At 56.7% G+C, this 25,930-nt stretch overlaps 1 protein-coding gene across 4 annotated transcripts in view; it reads right to left on the bottom strand.

The window, feature by feature from the left end:
• Positions 1-3,850: 3,850 nt before the first annotated feature.
• CUEDC1 (CUE domain containing 1) overlaps positions 3,851-25,930 on the bottom strand; it is a 76,274-nt gene continuing 54,194 nt past the window's right edge. For 3 of the 4 annotated variants that reach the window (XM_067020903.1, XM_067020902.1, XM_067020904.1), the window contains 11 exons: positions 23,923-24,489; positions 19,575-19,702; positions 14,291-14,417; positions 13,411-13,603; positions 12,419-12,502; positions 10,698-10,769; positions 9,750-9,843; positions 8,595-8,653; positions 7,851-7,996; positions 7,671-7,741; positions 3,851-5,451 (listed from right to left, as the gene is read on the bottom strand). In XM_067020903.1, the coding sequence (XP_066877004.1) occupies positions 7,688-7,741; positions 7,851-7,996; positions 8,595-8,653; positions 9,750-9,843; positions 10,698-10,769; positions 12,419-12,502; positions 13,411-13,603; positions 14,291-14,417; positions 19,575-19,702; positions 23,923-24,258 (1,293 nt within the window). In that variant the 5' untranslated portion in view covers positions 24,259-24,489 and the 3' untranslated portion in view covers positions 3,851-5,451; positions 7,671-7,687. The remainder of the gene's footprint in view (positions 5,452-7,670; positions 7,742-7,850; positions 7,997-8,594; positions 8,654-9,749; positions 9,844-10,697; positions 10,770-12,418; positions 12,503-13,410; positions 13,604-14,290; positions 14,418-19,574; positions 19,703-23,922; positions 24,490-25,930) is intronic. The other variant, XM_059047739.2, reaches the window with a different exon arrangement.

The raw sequence follows: 25,930 nt of genomic DNA, 5'->3' as shown, positions 1-25,930 counted from the left end.
GGAAACCACTCAGTCCTGGAAAACCAGAACAGTTGGTCACCGTATCCACAGACCATGCTTTGAATGGAAAGGTCAGAGCAAGGCAGGCTCGTGCTGAGTTTGTACTGAGCTTCACAAGTCCTCCCTGCAGAGTCCCTGGAATAATCCTCCTGGCCTGATAAAGAACTGTGACTCTTTATAGAAACGACAGGCCAGGTAGATGCTGGTTTTGTGGGGCCTGAAGCTTATGTAATCTCAGTGGCCCTTTTAAGAAAATGGTACAAAAATATCCTTGCTTTGCAAATTTTACCAAACAGAAGACCATGTGAACAGAGTAAACTTCCTCTGTCTGGCTTCAGGCCACGCAGGTGCTCGGGTCTTCCTTCTGGGAACGTGGTGTTTGGGCCTCCCGGTGACCAGCAACTGCCGCTTCTGAGAGATCACCACCAGGCGGCAGTAGATCTACACAGCCCCCTTCAACACCCCTACTCCCCCCTCACCCCACCATCAACTCCAGAAACTTCCAAATCTTTCTCCAGCTGGTCTAGCCAACTAATCCAATGAATATTAATCTATGCTGTGATAATGGGCAAAAGGGGTTCATGTGCGTCTCTCAGCAGCATATTTGCCATTTAATGGCAATGCTAAGAGATTGTTTTTAAAATCAGATAAAGAATGCTAATTGGTGACTTCCGGGCATGCTGTTGAAGATGTTTTTAAGCAGCTGGACCTTTCCGTGCTCTACAAATTGCATTTACGCAGGAGTTCTAAGTCTTATCACCTGTTCCCCCCACCCCAATATGTAGCTTAGTGTTTAGGCACCAGCTCTGGGGTTCAGCTGCCTGGGTTCAAATTCAGGTACTACCACTTACTGACGGTGATACTGAGTCAGGACCTTAACATCTCTGGGCCTCGGTTTCCTGATCTGGGAAATGGGAGTATAAATACTGATTTCATATAATAGTTGTGGGATAAAGTAACGTTTGTAAAGCACCCCAGAAAAGTGACTGACATACAGTAAGCACTGAAAAGCAGCTCTCAGCATCATCGTCCCACACCTTACCTGCCTGCTTCAAACCAAGTTCTCCTGTGTTTCCTCCAACCTCAACCCCTTACCAGTTGCTTCAGGAGAACAGAGGGAGGGTTGAGACCCCAGCATGGTAATAACCAGGCCAGTTCTTCTGGGCACAGCATTCCCCGGCCCCATGAGCTCCTCGCAAGCTGGGACTGAGCCCCGAGGACAACAAAGCATACAAAGGGGGAGGGGCATTGGCTGGACCAGACTCCAGATAGCCCAGCTCAGCATTTTTTGCAGAAGATAAATCTGCAAGTATCACGTTGTGGATACCAAGAGCCCAGGACTTGCAGATGAGCATGGTGTGAGAGTGGGTGGCTGAGGCAGTCACCTGACCCAGCCCGGCTCCTTCCTGGGTCCTCTACACACTGTTCAACTGGGAGGGACTCATCATGGAGCAGGGGCTTCAGCTTCTGCACTCCTGTTGGACCTGGTAGGCCTTCTTTGCCTTCTTTCCCCACACCCCCCTCTCTGGTTCCAATCACCTTCAGCCTCACCTACACTAATAGGCATAATAGTGAGTGGTGCTCAAACTTTGCCGCATATTAGAATCACCTGAGGAGCTTTTACAATCTGATTCCCAGGCTAAATCCCAAATCAGTTAAACCAGAATCTCTGGGAATGGGACCCAAGCAACAGAGATGATTCCGGTGTGCTGCAAGTTTGAGAACCAGTGTTTCTCAAGACTTACTGTGCATAGAAGACAACTGAGGAGTTTTAAAAAATGCACATTCTGGTTCAGTAGGTCTGGAGCAGAGCCGTTAATTCTGTTTCTAACAAGCTCCCGGATGATGCAGACGCTGCTGTTCCACAGACCAAACTGAGTAGCAAGGTAGTAGAACTGTGGTTCTCAAACGTATCAGAATCATCTGGAAGGCTTGTTCAAATACACCCCAGGTTCAGATTCAGCAGGTCTGGAGTAGGGCCTGATAACATTCATTTCTAATAAACTCACGAGTGATGTCAATTCTGCTGGTCCATAGAGCACACTTTGAGCAGCAGGGGTATAGAGGATGGAGCACAGGTTTGTTTGTTTGTTTGTTTTTTTGCGGTACGCGGGCCTCTCACTGTTGTGGCCTCTCCCGTCGAGGAGCACAGGCTCCAGACGCGCAGGCCCAGTGGCCATGGCTCACGGGCCCAGCCGCTCCGCAGCATGTGGGATCCTCCCGGACTGGGGCACGAACCCGTGTCCCCTGCATCGGCAGGCGGACTCCCAACCACTGCGCCACCAGGGAAGCCCGGAGCACAGGTTTTGAAGCCAGGCAGGCCTGGCCCCTTTTCTGACTTCACACCCTGCTAGCTCTTAGGTAAGTTACTTAACCTTTCTGAATTGTCATTTTGTCATTTCGTCATCTGTAAAGTGGCCATTATTGGGCAAGATTAACTGGGCTAATATGAAACACCTAACAGACTGCTTAGCGTGCTGGTCCTCAAACTTGATTGCAAACTTGAGTGTGAACTTGAATTACCTGAGGCGCTTTCAAGGAAACCAACCTATAGCTGCTGATTTAATTGGTGAAGGGTACTGAGCATCCAAGATTTTTTAAACTACTCTGGGAATTCTACTCTGCAGCCAGTACTAGATACTGACATAACACCACGGCTCCCAAACTTTAGTGCATATCAGAAGCACAGACTGCTGGGCTGCACCCCCAGAGTTTCTGACTCAGTTTGGGGTGGGGTTGAGAATGGGCATTTCTAACAAGGTCCCAGGTGCTGGTGCTACGCTGGTGGTGGGGGCATTTACACTGATCAACAGCGATCAGTAAAGAATGCACAGGGCAGGGATGAGAGGACAATCTTGGGTTGCTGAGGTCCAAACACTAGGTCTGGAGCATCACCAGCTGTCCAGGTACGTCAATTTACAAGCCCACCTCAGTCTACCTGGGCTGGGGGCAGGGAAGGGGTGGGGGCAGAACATTTTTGTAGGGGAGGCAGGAAGAACCTGCATTGTTTATCCAGAAGGAGAAAGGCCACTGAACTCAAACATGGCATGGGGAGTGGGGGACTTCCCTGGCTGTCCGGTGAATAAGACTCCATGCTCCCAATGCAAGGGGCCCAGCTTCGATCCCTGGTCAGGGAACTAGATCCCACATGCTGCAACTAAAGATCCCACGTGCCGTGACTAAGACCCAGTGCAGCCGAATAAATGATAAAATAAATAAATAAATATTAAAAACAAAAACAAAAAAACATGGCATCAGGGGGAGAGCAGTGACTTGGCCTGGGTGACTCGGAGCCCAGAAATAAGTTGTGTGGGTTGAAGCCACAAGGAGGCCCACAGCTCAACACCAGGAAGAACTTTTTAACCGTGAAAACCGCCCTGTCTGAAAAGGGCACCAGCCTCCTCCTTTGGCAGTGAGTGAGCTCCCTGGCGCGGGAGGTAGTTCACCGAAGCCCGGGAGTAGGGAAAGCGAGAGAGGTCTGAACTGGAAGATGTCTGCGGGCCCTTTGAAGCCAGAGACTACACATCCCCGCAGCTCCAGGCGAGATGTTATTCCGGCAACTTTCTGTTTATTTAGGAAGGTGACCGTCTGGAGCTCTCGCAACAGACTGGTGTTTCCCTGGCCTGTCAGCAAGCGGTTTACTTACTTTCCCAGGCAAACAGGAAGGAGGACAGCGCCAGCAGGTTGGCGAGGCTGCGGTGCGGCACAGGGCCCACCTGAGGGGCGCTGCGGGGATGCCGAGCCCCGGGGCCCCGCGTGCACTGCGGGTGGGCCAGGCAGGCGGCCCACGGGCGCGGGGTGCCGGCGGGAGGGGGAGGAGAAGAGGAGGGTCAGCTCACGCGCCGCCACGTCAGAGCACCAAGAGAACACCAAGTCTTTATTACACGAATTCCTATGAAACTGATCCAAGAAAAAACCCACACGTAGGAGAAAAAACAAAAACAAAAAAAACTGACAAAGCCACACACACGGACGGGGGTCGGGTGGGGGGGCGACTGGCGCTCCCCCTCTTCTGTGCCCGGTCATCAGGGGCCCTTGCGGGGCGGTGGGGATTGGAGGGCGGCAGCACTTCCGCACTCGCTCGGGATGCTGAGCCGGGCCAGGGTCCCCCTCCGGCACCCCGCGGGGAGCCCGCCGCGCCCTCATTATCTCGAGGTGGCTTATGGCCACCAAGCCCCCGCCAGGCTTGGCGCCGGCTCCCAATGCCCCACCGCCGTGCCGCTGGGCTGGCCCCCCGCTCGGGCCCTAGCCTCGTGGCTGCCCAGGCTCCCCGGTTCTCCGGAGGTCGGCGCCTTCCCGTCTCCAGCTGGGCCACAGAAGCCGGGCTGCCCCTCCCTCCCTCCCGTTGGCAGTGGTTGGTGCCGGGTCAGGTTCGTAGGACCCTTGTTTTCCTCCTGGCCATTTGCCTTCTCACTCTCGGCAAGGGGCACCCAGCAAGCCCTTCCGCCCCAGGGGCTCTGGCCTGCCTGGCAGCCTCTCCTTCTTGCCCCTCAGTCCTGCACCTTCTCAGGGTTACTACAGAACTGGCCGCTGCCCATCCTTAACGACAGCAGAACTTCTGGTCCAACTGGGGAGTCAGAGCCCCTGGAGCCCCCACTGTCGTGGGACTGCAGGATCCCACCCAGAACTGACTTTAGATTTCTGCCAGAGTAAAGACTACCCCTGCCTATAGCTAGAATCCGCCAGCTCCGGGGTGGCCAGCCCCCCCATCCCTGCTGGGGGCCCTTGCCAGCTGCTAACAGAGGCAGCCCGAGGGGCCCAGGCAGGGTACTCAGCAGATACCTCTCTGCGGTGGCCCGTCACTCCTCAGAGAGGGCCCGAGTCACTGCCCGGGGCTCTCTCACCCAGAGCTCTGTGCAGGGGTGTGCCAAGGACCAGCAGCCCTGGGGAAAGACTGAGATGCAGAAGGCCATGGGAATAAAGGACCCTAGGTGCCCAGAAGGGAGCTGGGGATGGGGGTAGGGGATCAGGCAGTGTCTATGGCCCGACAGGAGAGACCAGGACAAGAGTGGGGCAGGGGCTCCACCTCAGGCCAACGAGCCTCTGGTAGGATCATCCTCCCCTTTTGGGTACTCCAACCTTTGCCAGTTTTCTGGGTGTTTTTTGTTTGTTTGTTTGTTTGTTTGTTTTGTTTTTTTTAAGAAGAGGGGTTAGATCCTACATTTCCACTCGTTCCCCATAGAACAGCCTGGCTACAAAAGGGACTGTGGTTGGCTGTTGCCTCCACCCTCAGGCCCTTCCTCCAATCACAGCATGCGACTCCGAAGTTCTAAGTCCCTTGGGAAGTGGCAGTGGCGGTGGCTGGGCTGGACTGTGGCCGGAGAACCAGTGGGCCTCAGAACTCAAGCACCATCCGTCTGGCTGCAGCTGGGCTCTTCAGCGGAGGGCCAGTTTGCTCTCTGGCTGCCTCTACCGGGTCAGATGGTCTCCGGCGAGGAGAAACTGCTGCATCTGGCAGGAAAAAGGGATGGGAGAAGTCTTTTTCAGTGGAGCCCAGGGGTCTTTCCTCACCACTGGTTCCTGGAGAGATGGTTCTGGGCAGAAGCTTCTAAAGACAGGAGCCTTCTCCTCCCCCCAGGGACTCTATGTCAGCCTTGGAACTCTGCCTGCGGTCACACCCACCAATCTAAGCTCCTAGGAACATTCCAACTTGCAAAACAACAGGGACTCTGGCAGCTAGAGATGGAGTGGGGGCCAGGGCGGGAGGCGGTGGCTGTCTGTGAAGGGCTGAGAGGTGTGCCTGGGTGCCTGGCCTGTTCTGTGATACAGCGGTAGCCCAGCTGAGCTACACCAAGGGCACCTGTAGGGGCAGAAAAGTAAAATGGGATCCGAATTTGGTGGGATCCCCACACCAAGCTGAGGAGCCTTCACTTGGAAGACCCATTCAGAGAGCAAGGGAGAAATGGAACTAAAGTGGTGTCCTGGTGATGGGTGAACAGAGCAGGGGCAGTGAAGAGACCAGCAGCTGTTAACCAGGTGATGAGAGTCTGCCAGGGCAGTGATGGGAGGAATAAGGAAGAGAAATGAACTGGGGAAATCAGCAATGGGCCCGTCTAGCTTTCAGTGAGTTGACAGCCAGGGCTAGAAAGATCATCGTGGGCGCAGCCGGGGCTGTGGAGTGGATTTGGAGAACTAAGATGGAGATTCAGATTTGGGCGCCAACTGCACAAAAGTATCGCTGATGCTGTAAGAGAGGCTGGTGGCACCGCTAGGCAGAGGGAGTAAGGAGACTTTGAAGAGGGTCAAGCCCAGAGCTACGGGGAGAGCTGGGATTGAGGGGGTGGAAGGAGCAACGGGAGCCCAAAAGCGCACGGAGAATCAACGGCAGAGAGAAAGGGGATCCAGGATTCCTGGGGGCCACAGGAGCCAAGGGAGGGCAGTTTCAGGGGAGGCGACGGGCATGGCGTGCAGAGACAGCACCAGAGGATGCGGAACAGGAAAAGGCCCAGGACCTGGCAGGTGATCCTGAGTCAGTCTGGGGGTGGGGGTGGGGGTGCAGCCAGCTGGCAATGGGTGGAGGAGGATGCACTTTTCTGCGAACTGGGTGATGATGGAAAATATTGAGGACTCTTGGTTTTTAAGATGGGACGAGGAGGATGTAGACTTGAGGAAGGAAAGGGAAAAGCTGGAAGATTCAGGAAAGAAAGAAATGACGAGGAAGGTCCTGATAAGGGGTGGCTTTGGGCCAGCACCTTTCCCGGGGGACCAGTGGGAAGGAGGTGGCAGTGACACCGCATGGGAGGTGGGGGTCCTCCCCCAGGCTGGCTTTATTTCAGCATTCCGGATGCCTGGGAAGCGTGGGTGCAGCAACATGGGTGAGGAGAGCCTGAGAGAACAGAAGAGGTCTGGAAGGGCCTGGTGGAGGGTGGCGAGTCAACTAGAGGTGACATGAAGGCCAGCCGCCCAGGCTGAGGGGAGAGGGCACCTGTACTCCTCCTGGCTGGGTCCTCCTCACCCTGGTTTCTCCCCTCCGCTACAGCTACCCTGAGGCTAGCAAGTATTTCTCCGTAGCCTGAAACAGGGCCATACCTGCCACACCGTGAGCTCAAGAAAGCCCTGTAGATAGCTGACCAGTGGGACCAGGACAGCGGCTGGGGGCAGGGTGGGCAGGCAGCTTCCTGATGGGGGAGGGGCTGGAAGAGGGACAGGTTCCCCCTGAGCCCTGGAGGAGGTGTTGACCTTCCCTGTTTCTTCCCCAGGGATGCACTGGGAAAGAGGAGGAAAAGCAGCCTGGAGGCCCACGGCTCCAGCCAGAAACAGAGCTGTCTTGAGAGGGGCCGTTCCGTCATCTTTCCCACCACCAAAACCCAAGAGGCAATGGCAGAGCTCTGTGTGGACATGGCCGGGTGAGGCCATCTCAGTGTTTCTTAAATTGTTCGTCGTGTGCTGTGGGTATCCTGGACTCTCTTCTCAACTGTGCTGTAAACTATTCAAGGTCAAAGCTGATTTTTCTCTTCCTGTTCCTAGCATCTGGCATAGGCAGGCGTGATTATCTTTCGTCAAATGAATAAATAATGCAAAACACTAGTTCCCCCATGCACACGTCCCCCGCCGTAACAACAAGGGAAAAAGCCCCGCACCTGCGCCATCTAGTTGCCTGAGCCTCGTGCCCCTGGACCACGGGGACGACCACATTCCGGGGTGTGGGGCAGGGCAGTCCTGCGTCTTACCTCTTACTGTCCTTCCCTTAGCGCTTCCTCCACCTTGGGCACCTCCTGCCGCCTTCCCCGGAAGTCTTCGTCTGAAAAGCAGAGGAAAGCACCTCACCCGCCGCCCTGCAGGGCCTCACTCAGGCACGTCCCCCAGGCTGGGCAAGACAGCTGACCCAACTCTCTCCACCCTTTGCTTGCCGGGGAACACGCTGATCCCCGGGAGCGATGCGTGGGTCTGGTGAGGGGCAGCCGGGCACGGTGCGGGGTTAGGACCCCTGGCTGCTGCTCTGTGTCTATCGATGAGCTCTGAGGCCTTGGACAAGTTCTTCCCTCAGTTTCCTCATCTATAAAAATGAGATGGGGAAGTTGGACTGTCCAGATGACCTCCAAGGCCCTTCTAACCCTTGTTTCTGGATGTCTCCTGACCACATCAAAGGGCTCCTCTGCTCTGAGACCTGAGGATCAGGGTTCAGCTGTGGGCCTAGGAAGGTCTAAGGCAGTGTCTTGCTGGCCCACATGCCTTTGGGAGGGACTGAATGAACGCTGAAAGGCCTCTGGGCCCCAGACACTGAAACTGCCCAGCGCCTGGTTCTCAAGGGGAGGCCCTTCCACGTGGGTGGGCCTGTCTGTCCCCTCTCACCCCAGAGAATATTCCCCAGAAACAGCACTGGGCGCTTTGTGCTCCAGGTAAAGATTTAGGTGGAGATGTGGCTGGGCCCCTTTTCAGGAGTGGAAGGGAGAGGCAATATGGACCAAGTCGCGGGGGCTGGGGGACACCCATTTCCTTGGGTCACCTGCCCGCCAACCCTGATATGTCCCCCAGGTTGGGTGTCCCCTCCTTTACAGCCTGGGTTCACCTGTGAAACACCCAGGCCCTCCTCTTGGAGGACCACCCATCACAGGCAACTCAGAGCCCCAACTTCCCGGCCCTCCCCGCCTCACCACAAGTGTGGCCCTCCACGTCATCCAGGAGATTGGCTGTTGATGCCGCAGCCCCCAGTCTGCCAGGCCATTCAGGAAAACTGTCCCATGCATGGGTGGGCACTCCCTGTCCCTAGACTTCTACCCCGGCTCCCAAGTTCAGGAGGCCTTCACTGCACCAGTCTTATCCCCCCAAACTCCCCAATACCTCCCGCAGGCTCCTTTTCTTGGGGTCAACTGAGCAGCCAGGTGCTGACTCTCTCACCCGGCTCCCATCTCTGGGGACAGAGAAGGAACTTTCTCCCTGTTCTCCTTTGGCTGCTCAGCTTCCAAAATAATATCCTGGGCCCTGTTTGACAAGCGTGGATGGAAGTCTGGGTAAAATTATGGAAAACCATATTTTTACTGGAGGAACTAAGAGTGAGAAGGCAGGGCCAACACGTGAAATGAGGAGGTGGAAGGGTCTGTGGATCAATTCAACTTAAGAAATTAGTGGGGGGGCTTCCCTGGTGGCACAGTGGGTTAAGAATCCGCCTGCCCATGCAGGGGACACGGGTTCGGGCCCTGGTCCAGGAAGATCCCACATGCCGTGGGCCAGCTAAGCCCGCGCGCCATAACTGCTGAGCCTGCGCTCTGGAGCCCGTGAGCCACAGCTACTGAAGCCCGTGCGCCTAGAGCCCGTGCTCCGCAACGAGAGAAGCCACCACAGTGAGAAGCCCGCGCACCGCAAGGAAGAGTGGCCCCCGCTCTCCGCAACTAGAGAGAAACCTGCATGCATCAACGAAGACCCGACGCAGCCAAAGATGAATAAAATAAAATAAATAAATTTATATTAAAAGAAAAAAAGAAATTAGGAAAAGGTTTGCTGATTTCCATGGAAGGACGAAGTTTTCTCTCAAGATGCAGATTACCCCAGACAAAAAGTTAAAAAGTGGTGGGACAACTTCTGAGCCTACAGGGGGCCTACACTGGCCTGTTCCCCATGCCTGGTGATGGGGGTCAACATTGGCGTCAAGAGATAGGACAGCGCCAGGCTGGCAGCAGGGCCCACGGCGGGAGAGGGGAGAGTCACACGGCCCGGTCCGGGGGAGGGTGCAGCCTCGGGGAGTCCAGCCGAGGGCTTTCAGCACCCTTAGCATCCGCTGCTGCCACCCAGTGCCAGGCTAGAAAGGATACGACTGATGCTTCAACAAGTGTTTCCTCTTTGACTTCCTCATCTTGGTCTTCTCCGAGAAGGCCCTGGCCAGTTCAAACAGCTTCCTCCGGGTGGCTAGGGGCAGAGAGACCTGTGAGCCGGCAGCCAGAGCAGCAGGTAGCTGCCCCCCAGGACTGGGGCAGGTGGGCAGGCTGGTGGGGGAGGGGAGGAGGTGCCAGCAATCGCAGACCGGGGTCAGGCTGGTGCCCTGGCGGAGTGAGGCTGCCATCCTGGGTCTGCCGGCAGAGGCAGCACAGGCCACAGAGAGCCTGGCCAGGGACCGCAGCCAGCCGCCGAGAGATCCGGGTATTCCTCCTTCCCCAGCTGTGACAGACAGTTTTGCATCTTGGCTTTCTTCCTGCCACCTCCCTTCTCCCCTCTCCACCTCCAGGGTTGGTGCTGGGGTTTCCATGACTAATCCGAGATTTTCTCTGAAATGGAGCCTGAAAGGATCGCAGCCTCATTTACGCATGGTTGTGTGTCTGGGGGGTGGGGTGGAGGGGAAGGTGGGACCCGGCTGGCAGGACTTTGTGGGAAGGGGCCACTGACCCAGTGGACCGACCACCCACCCGCAGAATATGGACTTAGCTTGGGCCTCCCCACTCAGGCCCGGCCCAGCCAAGCCCCCTCAAGCCACAGAGAATGTGAACTCTAAAATGGCAGGGGGCAGGGGGGGGCGCGGTGTCCAGCACATTATTATTTTTCTGCAGACAGATGGCTCAAGAGGATTTAAAACTTAATTTGTATCCAGACTCAGTTGCACAGGGAAGTGAGGCAGGAAAGCTGAGGGAGCCAGCCCGTGATTAAAATGTCACTTTGGTTCGCCAAGAGTCAGCAGCATTAAAATTCCGGGTGGCTGGCTCCCTCCCTCCCAGGGGGCCACAGGCCTGTCTTAGAAGAGCTGGGAAGGGGGCGTGGGCTGGACTCACATTTTCCCATGTGTTTCAACTTGTCCCTGAATAAGGCATCTTCGGACACGGCGGGGTTGTTGTCGCTGGTTCCTGGAAGAGGGAAGACACCTCTGAGGGCCAGTGGCTGCCCAAGGCCCGGGGAGGTGGGTCAAGGCTGTCCCCACAGGACAGGGGCTCAGCCCCACCCTTCCACTTGAGGAAGGGAGCAAAGAGCAGGCTTCTGCCCTAACCAGGAGGGAGCTTAAAGCAAGGAGGACACCGGGGTTCAAGGAGCATTTCTTTCCCCACCCAAGCCTCACTCTCCCCTTTTCTGTAAAAAGGGTCAGTGGTCTGGTCTGTATGTGTGGAGGGCCGGCTCCTGCAGGCTCCCAACTGTCTGTTCCTCTGACCACTCTGCATTCCGTGAAGGCCCTTCGGTAGCCTGAAATCAGCCATGATGGACGTGTTTACACCATGGAAGCTACCCGATGCTAAGCACTGGGGCTTCCCCTGCCCCGCCCCCCCCCACCGCAGGCTGTTACACATTCACCAGCACGTGGCCAGCCTGCCTGCATCCTGACGTGGCGCGCCGAGTCTGTCCGTTCACTCAGCACCCACTCGGGTCCCTCACTGCCCTTCTAAAGCTCCCATGCTAATCCCGAGTCACCTTGCCTGCTAAGTCCCTGTGAGTCATCCTGATCCACCTCAGCGGGTCCCCGGTGTCTCCAGTTAATTTGGGATCAAGGACAAGAGGCTGCTGTTAAACCCCCAGATGCATATCTGGTGGGACCTAAGCTCCCAGCCTGTCGCTTAGGAATCAGTTCGACAGGATTTTCTCTCTTCAAGCTGGGATCAGCTGAGCTCCCCATACTGCTGTCCCCCTCCCCCATTCTACCACGCGATGTTAAGATCTGTTTCGGGCAAGAGCTGCGGATTCTTCCTCTGAGGCGGGCAGCCTGTGTGTGTGTGTGTGGTGGGCACTGGTGGGCCAGGGGCCACTGTGCACACACACAGGCAGAGTCCAGATGTCGAGTATGGAACCGGGGACAGCCCTTCAGGGTGTCCCCAGCTCCAGCTTGACCCTTGTCCGTGCAGCCCAGCAGCCTGCTGTCCACCCCTGGCCCTCCTTCAGCCCCTGAGGCAACTCTTGCTTCTCACCACCTTGGACATGAAGCTTCCAATTCTATTCCTCCAACACTAAGGCAGAGCCTGGCCCGGGGCAGATGTTCCCCAGCTACTGAATGAATGAATGAATGAATGAATGAATGAATGAACTCTTCCCAGATTGACCCTGCCCTTCCCCGCCAACATGTTTCTGCCATAATTAACAAGCGTGTCCTCAGCCTTGCTGCTTCGTTCTACCTGTTTCTTGGATGCATCTCCAGTGTTTCGTTCCCAGTAAAACCATAAACTCCCCCGGGGCAGTGCTCTGAGTCCCTTGCCACCCCACCTCCGACACCCCGTGGGACGTTACGTGCTGTGGTGTGTCCCCTTGTTGCCCGTGCTCCAGGCACCTCCAAGGAGTTCAGCCAGTCCGTTGGCCAATCCCGGGTGTGGGTTGCAGCAGCCGCTGGGTTGGTAAGAACCCAGGGCTGCTGAGTGGAGGGGCCATCACCCTCTCGGCGAGTACGGAGAAGAGGGAGAAACCTCCCCACCGGCCTGTTTCCTCAGCCTACCCCCAAACTCCAAATATGCAAACCACAAGTGGGGTGTGAGCCCCCTACACCCTCCAGGCCTCTCTCTTAGGAAGGCAAGGTTACCTGGGACAGGAGCGGGAAAGTCAAAGTCATTTCCCACAGCTACGCTGCTGGATGTAGATTTCTGGGACTCGTATTTCAATCGATCTGGAAAAGGACCACATTCTGGTCAGGGAAGTTAGCTCCCACCCAGGGGCAGCCTGCGCTGAGATGCAGGAGGTTGTTAGAGGCCAAACCCCCAGAATCCCCCACACACACACACATGCACTCACGAAATATGTGCGCACGCGACGCCTACGGGTTCTCAAAGAACCAGAACTCTCAAAGATACAGAAACTACTGCCCTGACAACCACCTGCGGTGTCAGAATGTCAAAATTAGAAGGACCCTGGGAAGTCAGATAGTCCAGCCCTTCATTTAAAAGGAAAGACCCCGAGACCCCCAGCACCTTTAATGCAGAGCTGGGACCAGCCTTGGGCCTCCTCTGTCTCAGGCCAGACTTCTCCCTGCACATCGTGCTCCTTCCCCCAAAACACAGTCAGATACACACATGCGCGCGCGCGCGCACACACACACATACACACACACACCCCTCTCCCGCAGGCCCCTCGCTGTACCCCCATCAAACACTCCCACCCTGAAGCGGGAAGGCAGCCAGGCTGGGGGCAGTAGAGTGCCGGGCCCAAGGACAACTCAAACACCCAAAAAACTCAAGAGCCCCTGCTCTAATGTCCTCTGCTCAGGGAGGCACCCTCTCTGGCACCCACGGACCCAATCACTCTATTCCTGGAGCTCCAGACACATGGTGCCGAAGCCAGTGCCTGGCACACGGCAGACAGGCAGGGGAGCAAGGGAAGGGCACCCCTCTCTCTCTCTCCGAGTTCCAGGGGAGGGAAGCGGTGGCTGGTGACTCAGGTCCCTGTTGGCAGAATTCGGGGGCTCCCAGCGGAATAACTCAACAGCACAGAGGCCACCCCGAGCCCCAAGGCTAAAGCCAACATCAGCCCCTCCTTAGCCATGGAGCGGCGGCCGCAGCGCCCCACCCGGGGCACCACCTCTCTCCAGGGCAAGGAGGAAGTCGCGGTTGCGCTGCAGCTCCTTCATGAACTCCTCGTTCTGCAGGAAGAGCGCGATCCTCTCGTCCTCCAGGTATTGCTTCCAGCGGTTCTCCTGGTCCCGGGGTCCGGGCCCGGCCATGAGGGGCCGGCCTCCCTCTGTGCTCGCCGGCTTCGAGCCCCCGGAGTTAGCCTGAGGAGGGGATCGAGCATGTGGCCCGCCTACTCACAAGGACGCACGCTGCACAGACATCCACGCGCACCTGGGGGTACATGTGTCCTTCCCAGGATGCTGTTGGCCGCACCCTGCGGCCAGCACCTCCTATGTAACTTAACAGGCCAGGGCCCTCTCTGCTGAGGAAGCAGCAAGGGCTTAAAAACTACTCCCCACCTCCTCCACCTTGGACACCCCCGCTTCCTTCATCCAAACCTCAATAGTCCTGAAGAGTGATCTGTGAACTGCTCAGGGTCCCCAAACTCAACGCTCTCCCTGTCTAAGCTGTCTCAGGGGAGACCCCTTGGCAAAGGGCCAGCCTCTGTGGAGAAGCACCCTGGCCCTTTCCCAGGGGAGGGAAGGGAGGGGCTCTGGTCCTCTGCCGTTGACAGCTCCCCACCCCCCCGCCCCTGCCCACCTCCCTCCAGCCTCGGGTGCCGGCTGCAGCCAGGGAGCGTCCTCAGGGCTGTCACCTGGCTGCGTGGAAGAGGAAACCTCCAGGCCCAGACAGGAAATGAGGCTTTTGGTTCAGTGTTCTTTCCCTACAAACCCAGGGCAACAGAAATAGCTCAGGCTGGGCTTCAACAGCAGGGAGTGAGACTGGCATGAACGGTGTGGGCAAGCAGAGCTGCTGCAAAGGCCAGGGGCGGGGGAATCCTCCGTTACCTGTACGCTGTCCAGCTGCTGGGGCAGGATGCGGAGAAAGTCTTCCGGGAGGTTGCCTAGCAGCGGGGGGTTCCAGTTCCGATAGCGCCTCTGGCCGGAAGGGGGCGCGGAGCCCAGCACATCGATGCTGCAGGGTGAGAGGTGACGATGAGGAGGGAACAGTCAGGCCCAAACACGGGTGTCCCTGGCCCATCACAGCAAGATTCTGCTCAGACTGGCACTCCTGCTCCAGAGCCTCCCGTGGCCTCCGCTGCCTCTGGCACAAAGCCCCAGCACGCTAGCTCCCCTTCTCAACCAGGCTTAGGCTGACCCCCAGCCTCTGGACCTGGGCTCCACTGCCCTGGATGTTCAACTACTCAGCGCCTTCAAGGTCTCTGGGCCTAGAGAGCTCTGTGTTGCCGGCGCTCATATTGAGCGTTGTGGATTTTGACGTGGATGTGGCAGTCACGGCCCTTCATGTGCTTCTATCCCTAGCACCTAGAGTGACGCGGGCTCCTCCTGGCTCCTGAGTGCCAGGCGCGCTCCGAGTGAACAGACACAGAGCTGCCGGCAGCCCAGCCCGCCCCAGTGCTGGTTTGCTAGGGCCGGGGGACATGGGGACACCGGGATCCCTAGAGGGTAAGCGGATCTAGGCTCCAGTTCTGGCGCAGCCACAAGCCAGCCACGTGGTCCTGGGTGAGACCCTGTCCCCTCTGGGGCTCAGTCTCCTACAAGCTTCTGTCGCCCTGCCCAGGTGCGTGGGAGTCCCTCGGGAGGCTGTCTTGAACGACGTGCTGAAAAGGCACGTGGAGGTGTGGGATCGGAAGGGTCCTTGTTCCAAGTGGCGCTGGGGAACCGCTCTCGTGGGCCAAGGCAGAGGCCAACAGCGAGGCGGAGAGGAGAGGAAGGAGACCATGGCACATGGCCTCCCTGACCCCCAGCCTCCCGCCCTGCCGTCCTGGCCTGAGGGCGGCCTGGGGCCTGGCCAGGAGCTCCCCACGGCTCCTCGGCAGCCTGCAGCGTGGCAACCGCAGGACACGTGTTCTGCTGAATCAGGGAAATGACACACAGAGAAGGCAGCCGAGAGGGCCGGCAGCCACTCTCTCTCCGGCCTGGCTCTGATTTGGTCTCAAGCTCCAGGAATCACGCCCGCCCCCTCACTGGAGGGGAGCTTTTCCGGGCTGCCCCTGACTATGGAAATAACTTCCTTTCCTTTTCTATTTTGGGCGGGTGGCCTGGCGGCCGAGGGGGAAGGGTGGGGGCGGCAGCAGACAGGATAACAAGCCGCTAAATGCCTGGTGGGAGCTCAGCACTCAGACAGGAGCCAAAGAACCCCGGGGCCCCTCTCACTGTACAGATGCGATGCAGGAATGGTCCAGAGGAAGAGGCTGCGTTACAGCTCGGGGCTCCCTGGTCGCCTTTCCTTCTCCATCACTCATCCACCTCCTATCACTGTTGGCGGCTTCATTTTTCTCCAAGGGCCAGAGAGTCAAGGGGGTGGATACCCCATCCCTCTGGGACTCAAGGACCGTCCTTGGTCGACCCTGGCACCCTTCCTCCAGCTTCAGGGTCTTCATCTGGGACGTGGGTGCCCACCCCAACTCAATCACACCCACAGCTACCCAGGAAAGCCATCGAGAGAGAGCCCTGGAGTTGCAGCTGGACCCCTCTAGCCACTTGCTACTGAGAACCCACGTCGGGAGGGGGACGAGGAGCAGGAGGCTGAGTGTCCCTCGCTGCTGGGCCCGCGGTCCTGGAGGAGGGGCAGGCCCAGCCCCCTGCCCTGGCACCGGCTGAGATGAGGTCAGCCCCACAGCTGTGAGAGCCAGGGGGGTCCTGAGCACAGGCGGCCCAGGCAACTCCACTGTGGTCAGAAAGGAATGTCAGAAATGAGCTGAGAGGCAAATAAAAAACTTCCAAGGCTGTAATTTCAATGGAAGAACAGCAGGTGGCCTGTGAGGAGGGGTGCCTCTGGGCTTCAGAGCCTGTCTTTCATTCAGGGAAGGACAGGTTGGGCGAGGGGAAGGAGAGAGAAGGCTGTGGGCGGGCGGGGGGGGGCCTCTCTGGACCCCAGAACTAGAACTGCATGCCCCATCAGACCCCCAGGCTTACCCAAAGATATCAGAGCCCAGAAGGATTTCAGCAACAAGCCTTCCAGGCAAGAGTTTTGGTAAAGACTAGATACTGAGGCCCAGATGGGGTCAGGCCTGTCCTGGAATGCACAGATCATCTTGCTAAAACCTGGGCCCAGGAATCCTGGCATTCCAGGCGCGCTGTCCTGGGATCAGCCTGCCTCTCCGTGCCCCAGCAGGGCCAGCTCCCAAACCCTCTTCCATCTTCACTCTCAAAGGCACCCCAGGGACTGGAGGTGGCAGAAGGGAGCCAGGCCATTCCTGCCCCCAACCCCCCCACTCAAATCTGATTGGCCCCAGCAGCCAGAGAGAGATTCCTAAAACACTAACCTCACCCCGCCACTCTCCAGCTTAAACCCCTGGCTGGACGATAAGGTCAAAGCTCCTTGGAGGACCCTCAAGGGCTTCTTCCATGATCTTCTCGCCCCTCCAGCCTCACCCAGCCATTCCATACTTCCTGGAGTTCCCTCAGATGGTGCCCTCTTTCCTGCCTCCAGGCCCTTGCACATGCTGTTTACTTTGCCCGGAACGCCCTACTGTCCTCCGCTTTACCAGCTCACTGCTGGACATCAGTCCCTCTAGGCTGCCTTCCCTGTACCCTGCCGCACGTCTGTGCCTCCCCCAGACCCTGAGCTCCTTGGGAGGTCAAGGCGGGGCTGTATTCATCTCTGTATCACACATGGTTCAGCACCTGCACGCTTCAGGTGACTCCATAAACGCTGGAAATGCATGTCCTGGATGGAGAGACTGAATGAGGCCCTGGAAATGGGCTGGGGGTGGATCTGGGCCTAGCAGAGCCATCCCGGGGCAGAGGGGCACATGCTCAGAGGCTGGCCCTGCCTCTTCTGAGCGCTGGCCTCTGAGGGCAGCCTTACCCCCTGGTCTCAATGTTCACTGTCAGAGCTGACCTCAGAGGCCCACTGTGCAGCCAGGGGCAGGAGGGAGCAGTAAAGCACCGGTGACAGGTCTGGCTCATAGCCGGCACCGTGCTAAGGGCCCCCCCAACACACAATACCTCATTCAACCCTCACAAGAGTGCTGAGGCGGGGACTAGCATTCTCATTTCACAGATGAGGCAAATGAAGCTCAGAGAAGTTAAGCACCTCAAGAATCAGAAGTTAGGCAGCTAAAGGAGGCAAGGTGGGGAGAACATCTGCCTCTGTCCGACTGCACAACTGAGTTCTCTTCCCTGTATCCACCCCCAGGTCAGCAAAGCCTTCATTTCCGGGTCAGGCCCCTGAACCTGAGGCAAGGGCAGTAACTTGTCCAAAGGTATGAGCAAGACCTCCTGAGCCTTGGTCTAGTGCTGAGGTCATTTTGCCCCCAACTGGGGGTCCCATCACTGGGCTACACTGCCCCTGCCCTACTTCACCCCACCATACACAGAGGAGGGGAGGGAGGATGCGGCCAGGATATCCATGCCAGGTTTACAATGGGATTCTGTCTCTCATGGGCTCAGTTTTCCCTTCTGAAAAATAGGTAGAACTATTCTGCCTAATAGAAACTGAACTTTTTGCAAAAGCATCTTGGGATATTAAAAAAATGTCAGAGGAAGATCATTTAGCCCAGGGCATCATGACCCATCCTGGGCTGCAAGTCCTGCCAAGACCTCAGCCAGACCTATCCACTTACCCCCTGCTTTGCCCCATTACAGCCTCTGGTATCACTTATGATGGAGGACCTCAGCTCTGCTCCTGTCCCTGACTCGAAACAATGCTTCCTCCTCCCCCCCATAACCTTCTAGGCCTCCATCAGCTCCCTGAGCTGCAATCACAGAGGTTTTTCTCATTAGGGGGGTGACAGGACACAGCAGGGAAGAGCATTTGTTGGCTTTGGAGTCAGAAATGACCTGGGTTCAAATCCCAGCTCTGTAGTCTTAGGGAAGTTATGAAACCTCTCTGAGGCTCAGTTTCCTTATCTGTAAAATGAGGATGACAACAGTGCCTACCTCACAAATTGTTAGATGGTTTGAATGTGAGGGCATAGGTAAAGAACCTTGTCAGTTTCAGGCATTCGAAGGGCACTTAGTAAATGGTAGGTGTTATTATTATCTATACCTGTATGATCACAGAGTTCTCCACCACCACTGTCTGGGGCTCCCAAGATCCCCAGAAGGGAAGATCCACTGGAACAAGTTCCCTGTCCTATCATGTCCCCCCAACCCCTCCCCACCCCAGGCCTACGTTATTCTCAGGACCAGCAGCTCCAGGACAAAGAGGCACGTGGGCTCCAACGGCCCTCCTCAAACACAGAGCCCAGAAAAACAAGCACTTCAGAGACCCAGGGACCCAGCTGGCAACCAGCTTCATTTTAAACTTTCAAATGACAGAGTCCCTGCGCTGGACGAAGTCTCCAGGGACCTAACTCTTCTGCTTCCAATTATCGAATTACCCCAGAAAAAGAGACTTACTTGCTCCCATTGCTTACAAATCCCCACAACAGGGCTTCCCTGGTGGCGCAGTGGTTGAGAGTCCGCCTGCCGACGCGGGGGACGTGGGTTCGTGCCCCGGTCCGGGAACATCCCACATGCGGCGGAGCGGCTGGGCCCGTGAGCCGTGGCCGCTGGGCCTGCGCGTCCGGAGCCCGTGCTCCGCAACGGGAGAGGCCACAACAGTGAGAGGCCCGCGTATCGCCAAAAAAAAAAAAAAAAAAAAAATCCCCACAACATCCCTAGAACAGGGATAGCAAATAGATATCCATTCCATCAATTACTGATGACCGTCTGGGAGTGCTGTTTTGAGGAGGATTCTGAGGTTCTGTCTCAACTTAGCAGGAAAGAGGACAGTGATCTATCAGTAATGCATGCCATGGGCTCAGGAGCGGAAGTGTCAGTGCACATTCCATGTGCTTGTCATCTCCACTCTGCATCTCCCTGGACTATAAACTTCCAGAAAGCAACGGCTGAGCGGCGTTGATCTCTATGTCCTGTCCAGTGTTCAGCATAGCACCTAGTCTGGAGCAGGAATTTAGTGGGCGTCTGCTCTTGCAATCCTTACAGTTTGAAAGTTCTCCTTGGTATCTAGCTAAAAGGCCTCTTGCTGCAGTAGAAGCCTGTTCTTGGTGGAATAGTATACTGAAGGGTCCAGTCAACTCTCCCACTGTGTTTGTACTCAATCCCAACCCCTGATCCCCTTCCCCATTGCCTTGCGTTCTGAGAGGAGACGGATTCTTACCGGGGAGGTGGAGTGGGGGGAGCCAGAGGGTAAGGCCTGTCGAACATGTGCATGTGGTAGGCTGGAGGGGAGTACACAGGCGGGGGCTCCTCATCAGAGCTGTCAGGTTCCAAGGTCCTTTCCAAAATCTGTATCAGAGATGACAAAGAAAGAAATAGTAACAATCCTTCCTTGAATTTACATAACATTTAGACAAAATCAAGTGTGGGCGAGGATGTGTAGTAAGGGAACTCTGCTGCTGCTGGTGGGAGTATAAAGTGATATAACCAGCACTCTGCAAAACCGTTTGGCTTCCTGTACTAACGCTCAGCACATGGGCCACTTCTGAGCCCACGATTCCAACATACACAGCAGACGTGAAAGCACTTCTCCCCAGAGGAATGCTCCATGCAGCATTAGCCATCCAAGTAAGGTTCAAAACCAGGCGAAACATGGGGCTTCCCTGGTGGCACAGCGGTCAGGACTCCACGCTCCCAGTGCAGGGGGCCTGGGTTCGATCTAGATCCCACATGCATGCCACAACTAAGAGCTCGCAGGCAACAACTAAGGAGCCCTAGTGTCTCAACTAAGGAGCCGGAGAGCCGCAACTAAGGAGCCCGCCTGTCGTGACTAAGACCCGGCGCGACCAAATAAATAAATAAACATGTAGGGGTGAAAAACAGGCAAAACAAATTCACAGGGATTGCAGTTGGAGCAGTGTGACCTCTGGGGGTGGGGAAGGCTGAGAAGGGGCACAAGGGGGATTCCAGGCTCTGTTGATGTTTCTTGATCCAGGTGCTGATGAATCTTCACCGAGCTGCGTTATTTGTGGACTCCCTTGTCCCTGTGTTACTTTTGATAAATAACTTTAACATCATTCCTACCCTCTCTCAAAGTACTTCCACATCGATTATCTCACCTTAAGCTCAAACAACTTGGCAAAGTAGGCTATGGATCATTACCCCCATTTTACAGATGAGGAAACTGAGGCCCAGGCTGACTGATTAACATGGCAAGAGCCACACACTGTTTCTAGAACTGAGTCTTTAACTTAGATGTGGTCTCTACAGCAAGAGTGCCTCCTTCAGACACAATGCCTGCACACCCAGGTTGGATTCTCAGGGCAGACAGCAGCAAAGGGAGAGCCCAGGCTCTTTCTTGGCCTCCTTTCCTCATCCAGGAGCCAGAGAAAGGGGCAGGAGAGGCCAAGGCTGGGCAAAGGCCAGGCTTCCTGCCATATGGACTGACCTCAACCCTTCTGCAAAGGAGTCTGGAGCAGGAGGAAGCCATCAACCTGGAGAACCCAGGTCACACAACCCCACCCCCACGCCCTCCTCTCCAGCTCTTTGCCCATCTCCTCCAAGACCAAAGAACGTGGGAAGGGCTCAGAGGCTGTCGATTGGCCCAAAATTTGAACCCCAAGTGAATTTGCAGCACATCTCTGCCCGAGCCCAGCCATGCCCAGGCACCCAGGCTCAAAGGGACACCACGGCGGGCGGGCAGGTGGGTGAGTGGGTGCACACGCACGCGTGCACGCGCGCACGCACACACACACACACACACACACACTGCCACGCTTTGTACACACACAGCCAGTCTGACCCAAGGAGGCCTCCTGCTCTGGAATGCACTAACGTTCTTTCCTTTGAGGCAGAAAGTACTTAAACAGATGCTTTTGCAGAAAAAGAAGAATGCAGCTGCTTTTCGGGCCACTGCTCTCCTTACCCCAAATTTCCACAAGAAAAAGAGAGAGAGAACACTGTCAACTCCAGCCCTGCTCACTGGCACACACTTGCACAACCTCCGCTGCCCGGCACACAACTGCTCTAAGGGACAGGGTTCCACGCTGGGGCCTGTAGGCCGAGCCCCCCGCTCCCAGTGGCGGGCCTGGACTGACCCCCGAAGACGGTCTGCGCGCGCGAGTCGGGCGAGGAGGGGAAGGCTCAGTAGGAATTGCTCCCAGAAGGAAGCCGCTTGGGGTTCCTCTGACTGGGGCCCATAGAAGCCGCCCCTCGGGCTCAGAGAGATCGGGCCTCCACAGCCGCGCAGGGGGGCTTCCTCCCCTCCCAGCTGCTCCTGCCTCAGCGCGGCCTCCTGGGGCTACAAGAGCCAGACGCTCATCAGAGGCTCCTGGAGCAGAATGAGGAAACACCAAGGAGGCAGACAGCAGGCCAGGCACGCTCCAGAAAGGCTGATCCCCAGTCTCCAGGGAGAAGTAACCCCAGCCATGTCTCTGGTCTGCCCCCACCCCGCCCCGCCCCCTCCCCCACCAGCCACAGTGAGGCTGTTCTTCTGGCTCTAAAGGTGCTGAAGTTTTTGGTTCTGTGGCTTCCTGGCTTAACTCCATGTGGGTGATGGATGCCTGCCAAGTGCTCTGGGGGCCAAGGTCTGGGCTATTTATCTGACAGGAGATATTTCTCTGTGGCAAGGATACCCCTCGGGCCAGCCCACCATCCATCAGCCCCCAGAGAGGGGGCTTTTTCCAGTCAGCAGTTATTGTCATCCCAGCTGCTGCTCATAAATTTTCCGCAGCACTTTCCGCTGGCTCAGGAACCGCCTGCCGATGGGCCCACGCAGAGCTCCAAAGATGGGGTGTTGGGGAAACAGCCAAGGAGGGGTGCTGAGAAGGGGCTCGATCTGGAAGGCAAGATTCTCGGGAAAACAGAAGCGCACACAGTGCAGGCCCATCTAGGGCATCAGGCAAGCTTTGCGGAGGGTCACGGGGCTGTGGGTGCCCTGAACAGAGAAGGAAATGTGATCCTGCCTACCAGACTGTCAGAACAAATGAGACTGTGGAAGGGGTCAGCGTTTGCAGGGAACTTTCCTTCCAGCTCCCGCTTAAAGGATGTATCTGCACACACATACACACGCCTCCCTTTCACAAAGAAGATCTGGTTTTTCCAAAACTCCCTCCACTGGCTAATCCAGGCAGAGCCAAGGAGCGCTCTCCCAGGGAAAGAGACTAGAGAAAGCTGTGCAAAGACCGCAGCGACATTCATTCATTCAACAAATACCCCCCGAGTGCCTGCTATGTGCAGTGACTGTCCTGGGCGCTGCACGTGACACAGGGATGAGCCAGATGCCATTGCCCACAGAGCTTCTCCTCCATCCGGAGAGAGAACTCCCGGGCAGCAGCCCTATAGGAGGAAGAGCAAGCAGGCTTTGCCCTACGGGATGGCTCTGATGAACGGAGAATGGCCACCTGCAGGGCTGTGTTGCAAAGGACTCTGAGGCCACATCTGGGTCTAGGTTTCCCACTGTAAAAGGGGGTAGTAATAACGCCACCTCACAAAATTTACGAAGAGTCGAAGAGATGATACACCTAAAGCACGTAGGATGGTGCCTGGCCCAGGCTGGGACTCAGTGAAGAGCAGAGCTGAATCCGATCTGCTGGGTCCTTCCGTCCTGTCCATGGCTGCATGTCCCAGATGCCCCCGGTGGGCAGTGACCCTCTCACTGAAAGACTCTGAGCGCCCCTTCTGCACCCAGCACTGCACGTCCTGCTGGGGCTCAGACATCTACTGAGCTCTTGGAGGGGCCGAGGAGGCCTGGCCACACCCAGCGAGTGGGCCTTGATGCAGTGGGGCTGTCCCTTTGCCCTCAGCCACTTTCCTGGAGAGAGGCGGGAACTGCTTGGGTGTCGCTCGCGCCTCGGTCAGAGGAACTGAACTCGCAAGCTCTCTTCCACTGGTCCCTCCGCTCCAGAACACACCACGCTTTTTCTCAGCCGCAAGGCCTCCTGGTCTCTGCTCACTCTAGGATCCTGACAGAGGGTCCTGCTGCCAGTTCCCTAACGACTCCTGCTCTGTTTCACCTCTGAGCCTTTGCACAAGCTGTTCCCTCTACCCACACACCTTTCCCTCACTCTTCACTCTTCCCCTGGGAAGCCATCCCTTCCTCTCTGCTGCTTCCATCCCTCCCATCCTAGCACTCACCCCTCCGGGCTGCCATTGTCTGACACCCGCCTCTAGTCCTCCCTGGACTGTGAACTCTGTGAGGACAGAAACTCTGACTTGGCCTCAGCGGGTACCTGGAGGTTCAGAAAATACAGACCAGACAGCTCCAGCCCGGGAGTGGGGCTCGGGACGTTGGGGTGGGGGCCATTTTGAACAGGCTCCATCATTCTGATGACCCCTGACCCCGGGTCTAGTACCGTACCTGGCACAGCCCCGGAGTAGTGCTCAGTGTTTGTTTAGTGACCGCATGATTTTTGCCCATAAAATAAGGCCACGGGCTGACTTGGGTACGTTTCCCTAGGAGAAATAAGGCTGCTTGCGAGGTAGAACCCAGACAGGAGTATAACCCAAGTCCTCTAAGAGGTTCAAACAGTTGTTGGAGCTCCTGGGAATTATCGGGGCCGTGCCCCTACCTCCGGGGGGATGCTGTCCTCCGAGTCCGAGCTGTCCTCGTAGACGCTGCCGCCACCCGCCTCCAGGTTCATCTGCAGCAGCTGGTCGATGGTGGCGTCCACGGCGCCGCTGTTGGCACGCAGCACGCACTCGATGATGTCGTAATCCATGTTGGGGAACATGGTCTTGAAGTCGTCCATGGCCTGGTTGAACTCGAGGCGGCGCACCTGGCGGGCGGGCCGGCTGTTGTTGAGCTCCTGCGAGGCGGCCGCGCTGCCCCCAGCCCCGCGCGCCGCCGCCGAGCCGCCGCCGCCCCCGCCGCCGCCGCCGGCGCTCCGGCGGAACAGACTGGTCATCTTGCCGAGCCGCTGGGGGAAAATGTTTCCCGCCGGCGCCAAGCCCCTTCCCGCGGGTCCCTGCGCCGTCGCCGCTCGCTCGGCGGCTTCGGGAAGCTCAGTCCCGCGACGGGAGGGGTCCCCGGGTCCGGAGACAAGGGCGCGGCATCCGGGCCTGGGCCGTGCGGGGTTGGGCCGCTGGTCATCCACACCCCGGGAGCATCCTGGGTCCGGCTCCACGGACCGTCCCACCTGAAACCGAGGGAGACAAGAGTCAGGGGCAGAATGCGACGAACTCGGGCGACCCCCGCCAAGCCCACGGGAGAACAGCTTCTTTGTGCTTTCTCTCCAGCTGCGGTAAACAGCCACAGCTCTTTACCGGTTAGCAAGGGCTTACATCCTGACACCACTATGAGGTAGGTGCTATTATCCCCCTTACGCAGAGGCACAGACCTGAGAAAGTGGAGGAGGCGGGGATTCGAACCCAGCGCTGTGGCCCCTGAGCCACTGGTCTCAACCACTACACACACTGCCAAGGACTCCTAGAGACTTGACTGGGGCAGGAGGGGCTCTGTATAGGCAATGTCCTCCCGCTCTGGTCTCCGGCCGCATCCAGTCTCTGCTTTCCTTAGCTCCCTCACCTCAGGGCCCCATCATGGCATCCACTTGTGCAGAGCTCCAGTAAATCTGCAACGGAACGCAGTGCAGCCCACTCAGAACCAGGCCTGTAAATCACTTACAAGGTAGCACTTCTGCTAGTGCAGGTAACTGAGAGTTGAATGTGTCTAAAAACATCAAGTTCTGACTTTCTCATGCTTATCCCAGGATGTACGGTAATTTTGCTAATTGTAGAAAAGTGGCAGCTTTATTTTAAGGGACTGTTCCAGCAAAGGATATTCTTAAGTCCTTTTCTAGTACTTGGGGTCATCATCTTAACAGATGAGAGAGAAAAGCTGGTGTGAGCAAATCAGCATGATGACCTTCCTTGCCATGATGTCCACAGTTAACTGATGATGAAAGGAAGACCAGACCAGAGGGTGTGGCAGGTGCAGTGGAAGCACCCTCCCTCACCCTGAGGCCAGAAGACACGTCACTACCACTGATTCCTTCTGTCCCTAAAGGTTAGTCCCCTCACAGGTAAAACTGGGGCTTCATACTTTCCCCCAGTGCCTTCCAGTGCCACCATGCTGAGCTTCTTATCTCCTTCAAACCTCCACCTCCTTCGAGGGACGTGGAAATTGTCCGGGGCTCATGCTCTGGGGCTTGCTGGGTGGGTGTCTGCCTAGTTCCAGGGAGGCGGGCTGTGTTCAAGAGCAGGAAACTAGAAGCACATGGGCCCCACGCAGCCTCCGGACACTGATGTTACAGAACTATAATCCCCTCCCACCCCCAGAGAAAACCTCTTAACACTGGAATATCTACATGCAGATACATTTTTCTATGCACATACTACCATATGTATGAATTCATTTTACTGAAATGTGATCAGACCATAAATTCTACTATGCAACTTCCTTTTTTCCACTTAATGATTGATTGTAGCCATCTTCTCATGTCAGAACATGGAGAACTCCTTCACGGTCTTTAATGCCTGAGTAGTATTCTGATGCCTGGGTGAAGTAGGATTTATTATACAACTTCCTCCACCCCATCGCTTCCCAGATGAGCGAGTCACAGCTCAGAGAGGCCAAAG

The sequence above is a fragment of the Kogia breviceps genome, chromosome 19 (genome assembly GCF_026419965.1).
Source record: "Kogia breviceps isolate mKogBre1 chromosome 19, mKogBre1 haplotype 1, whole genome shotgun sequence".
NCBI lineage: Eukaryota > Metazoa > Chordata > Mammalia > Artiodactyla > Physeteridae > Kogia > Kogia breviceps.
This window is presented reverse-complemented; position numbering and strand designations above follow the sequence as displayed.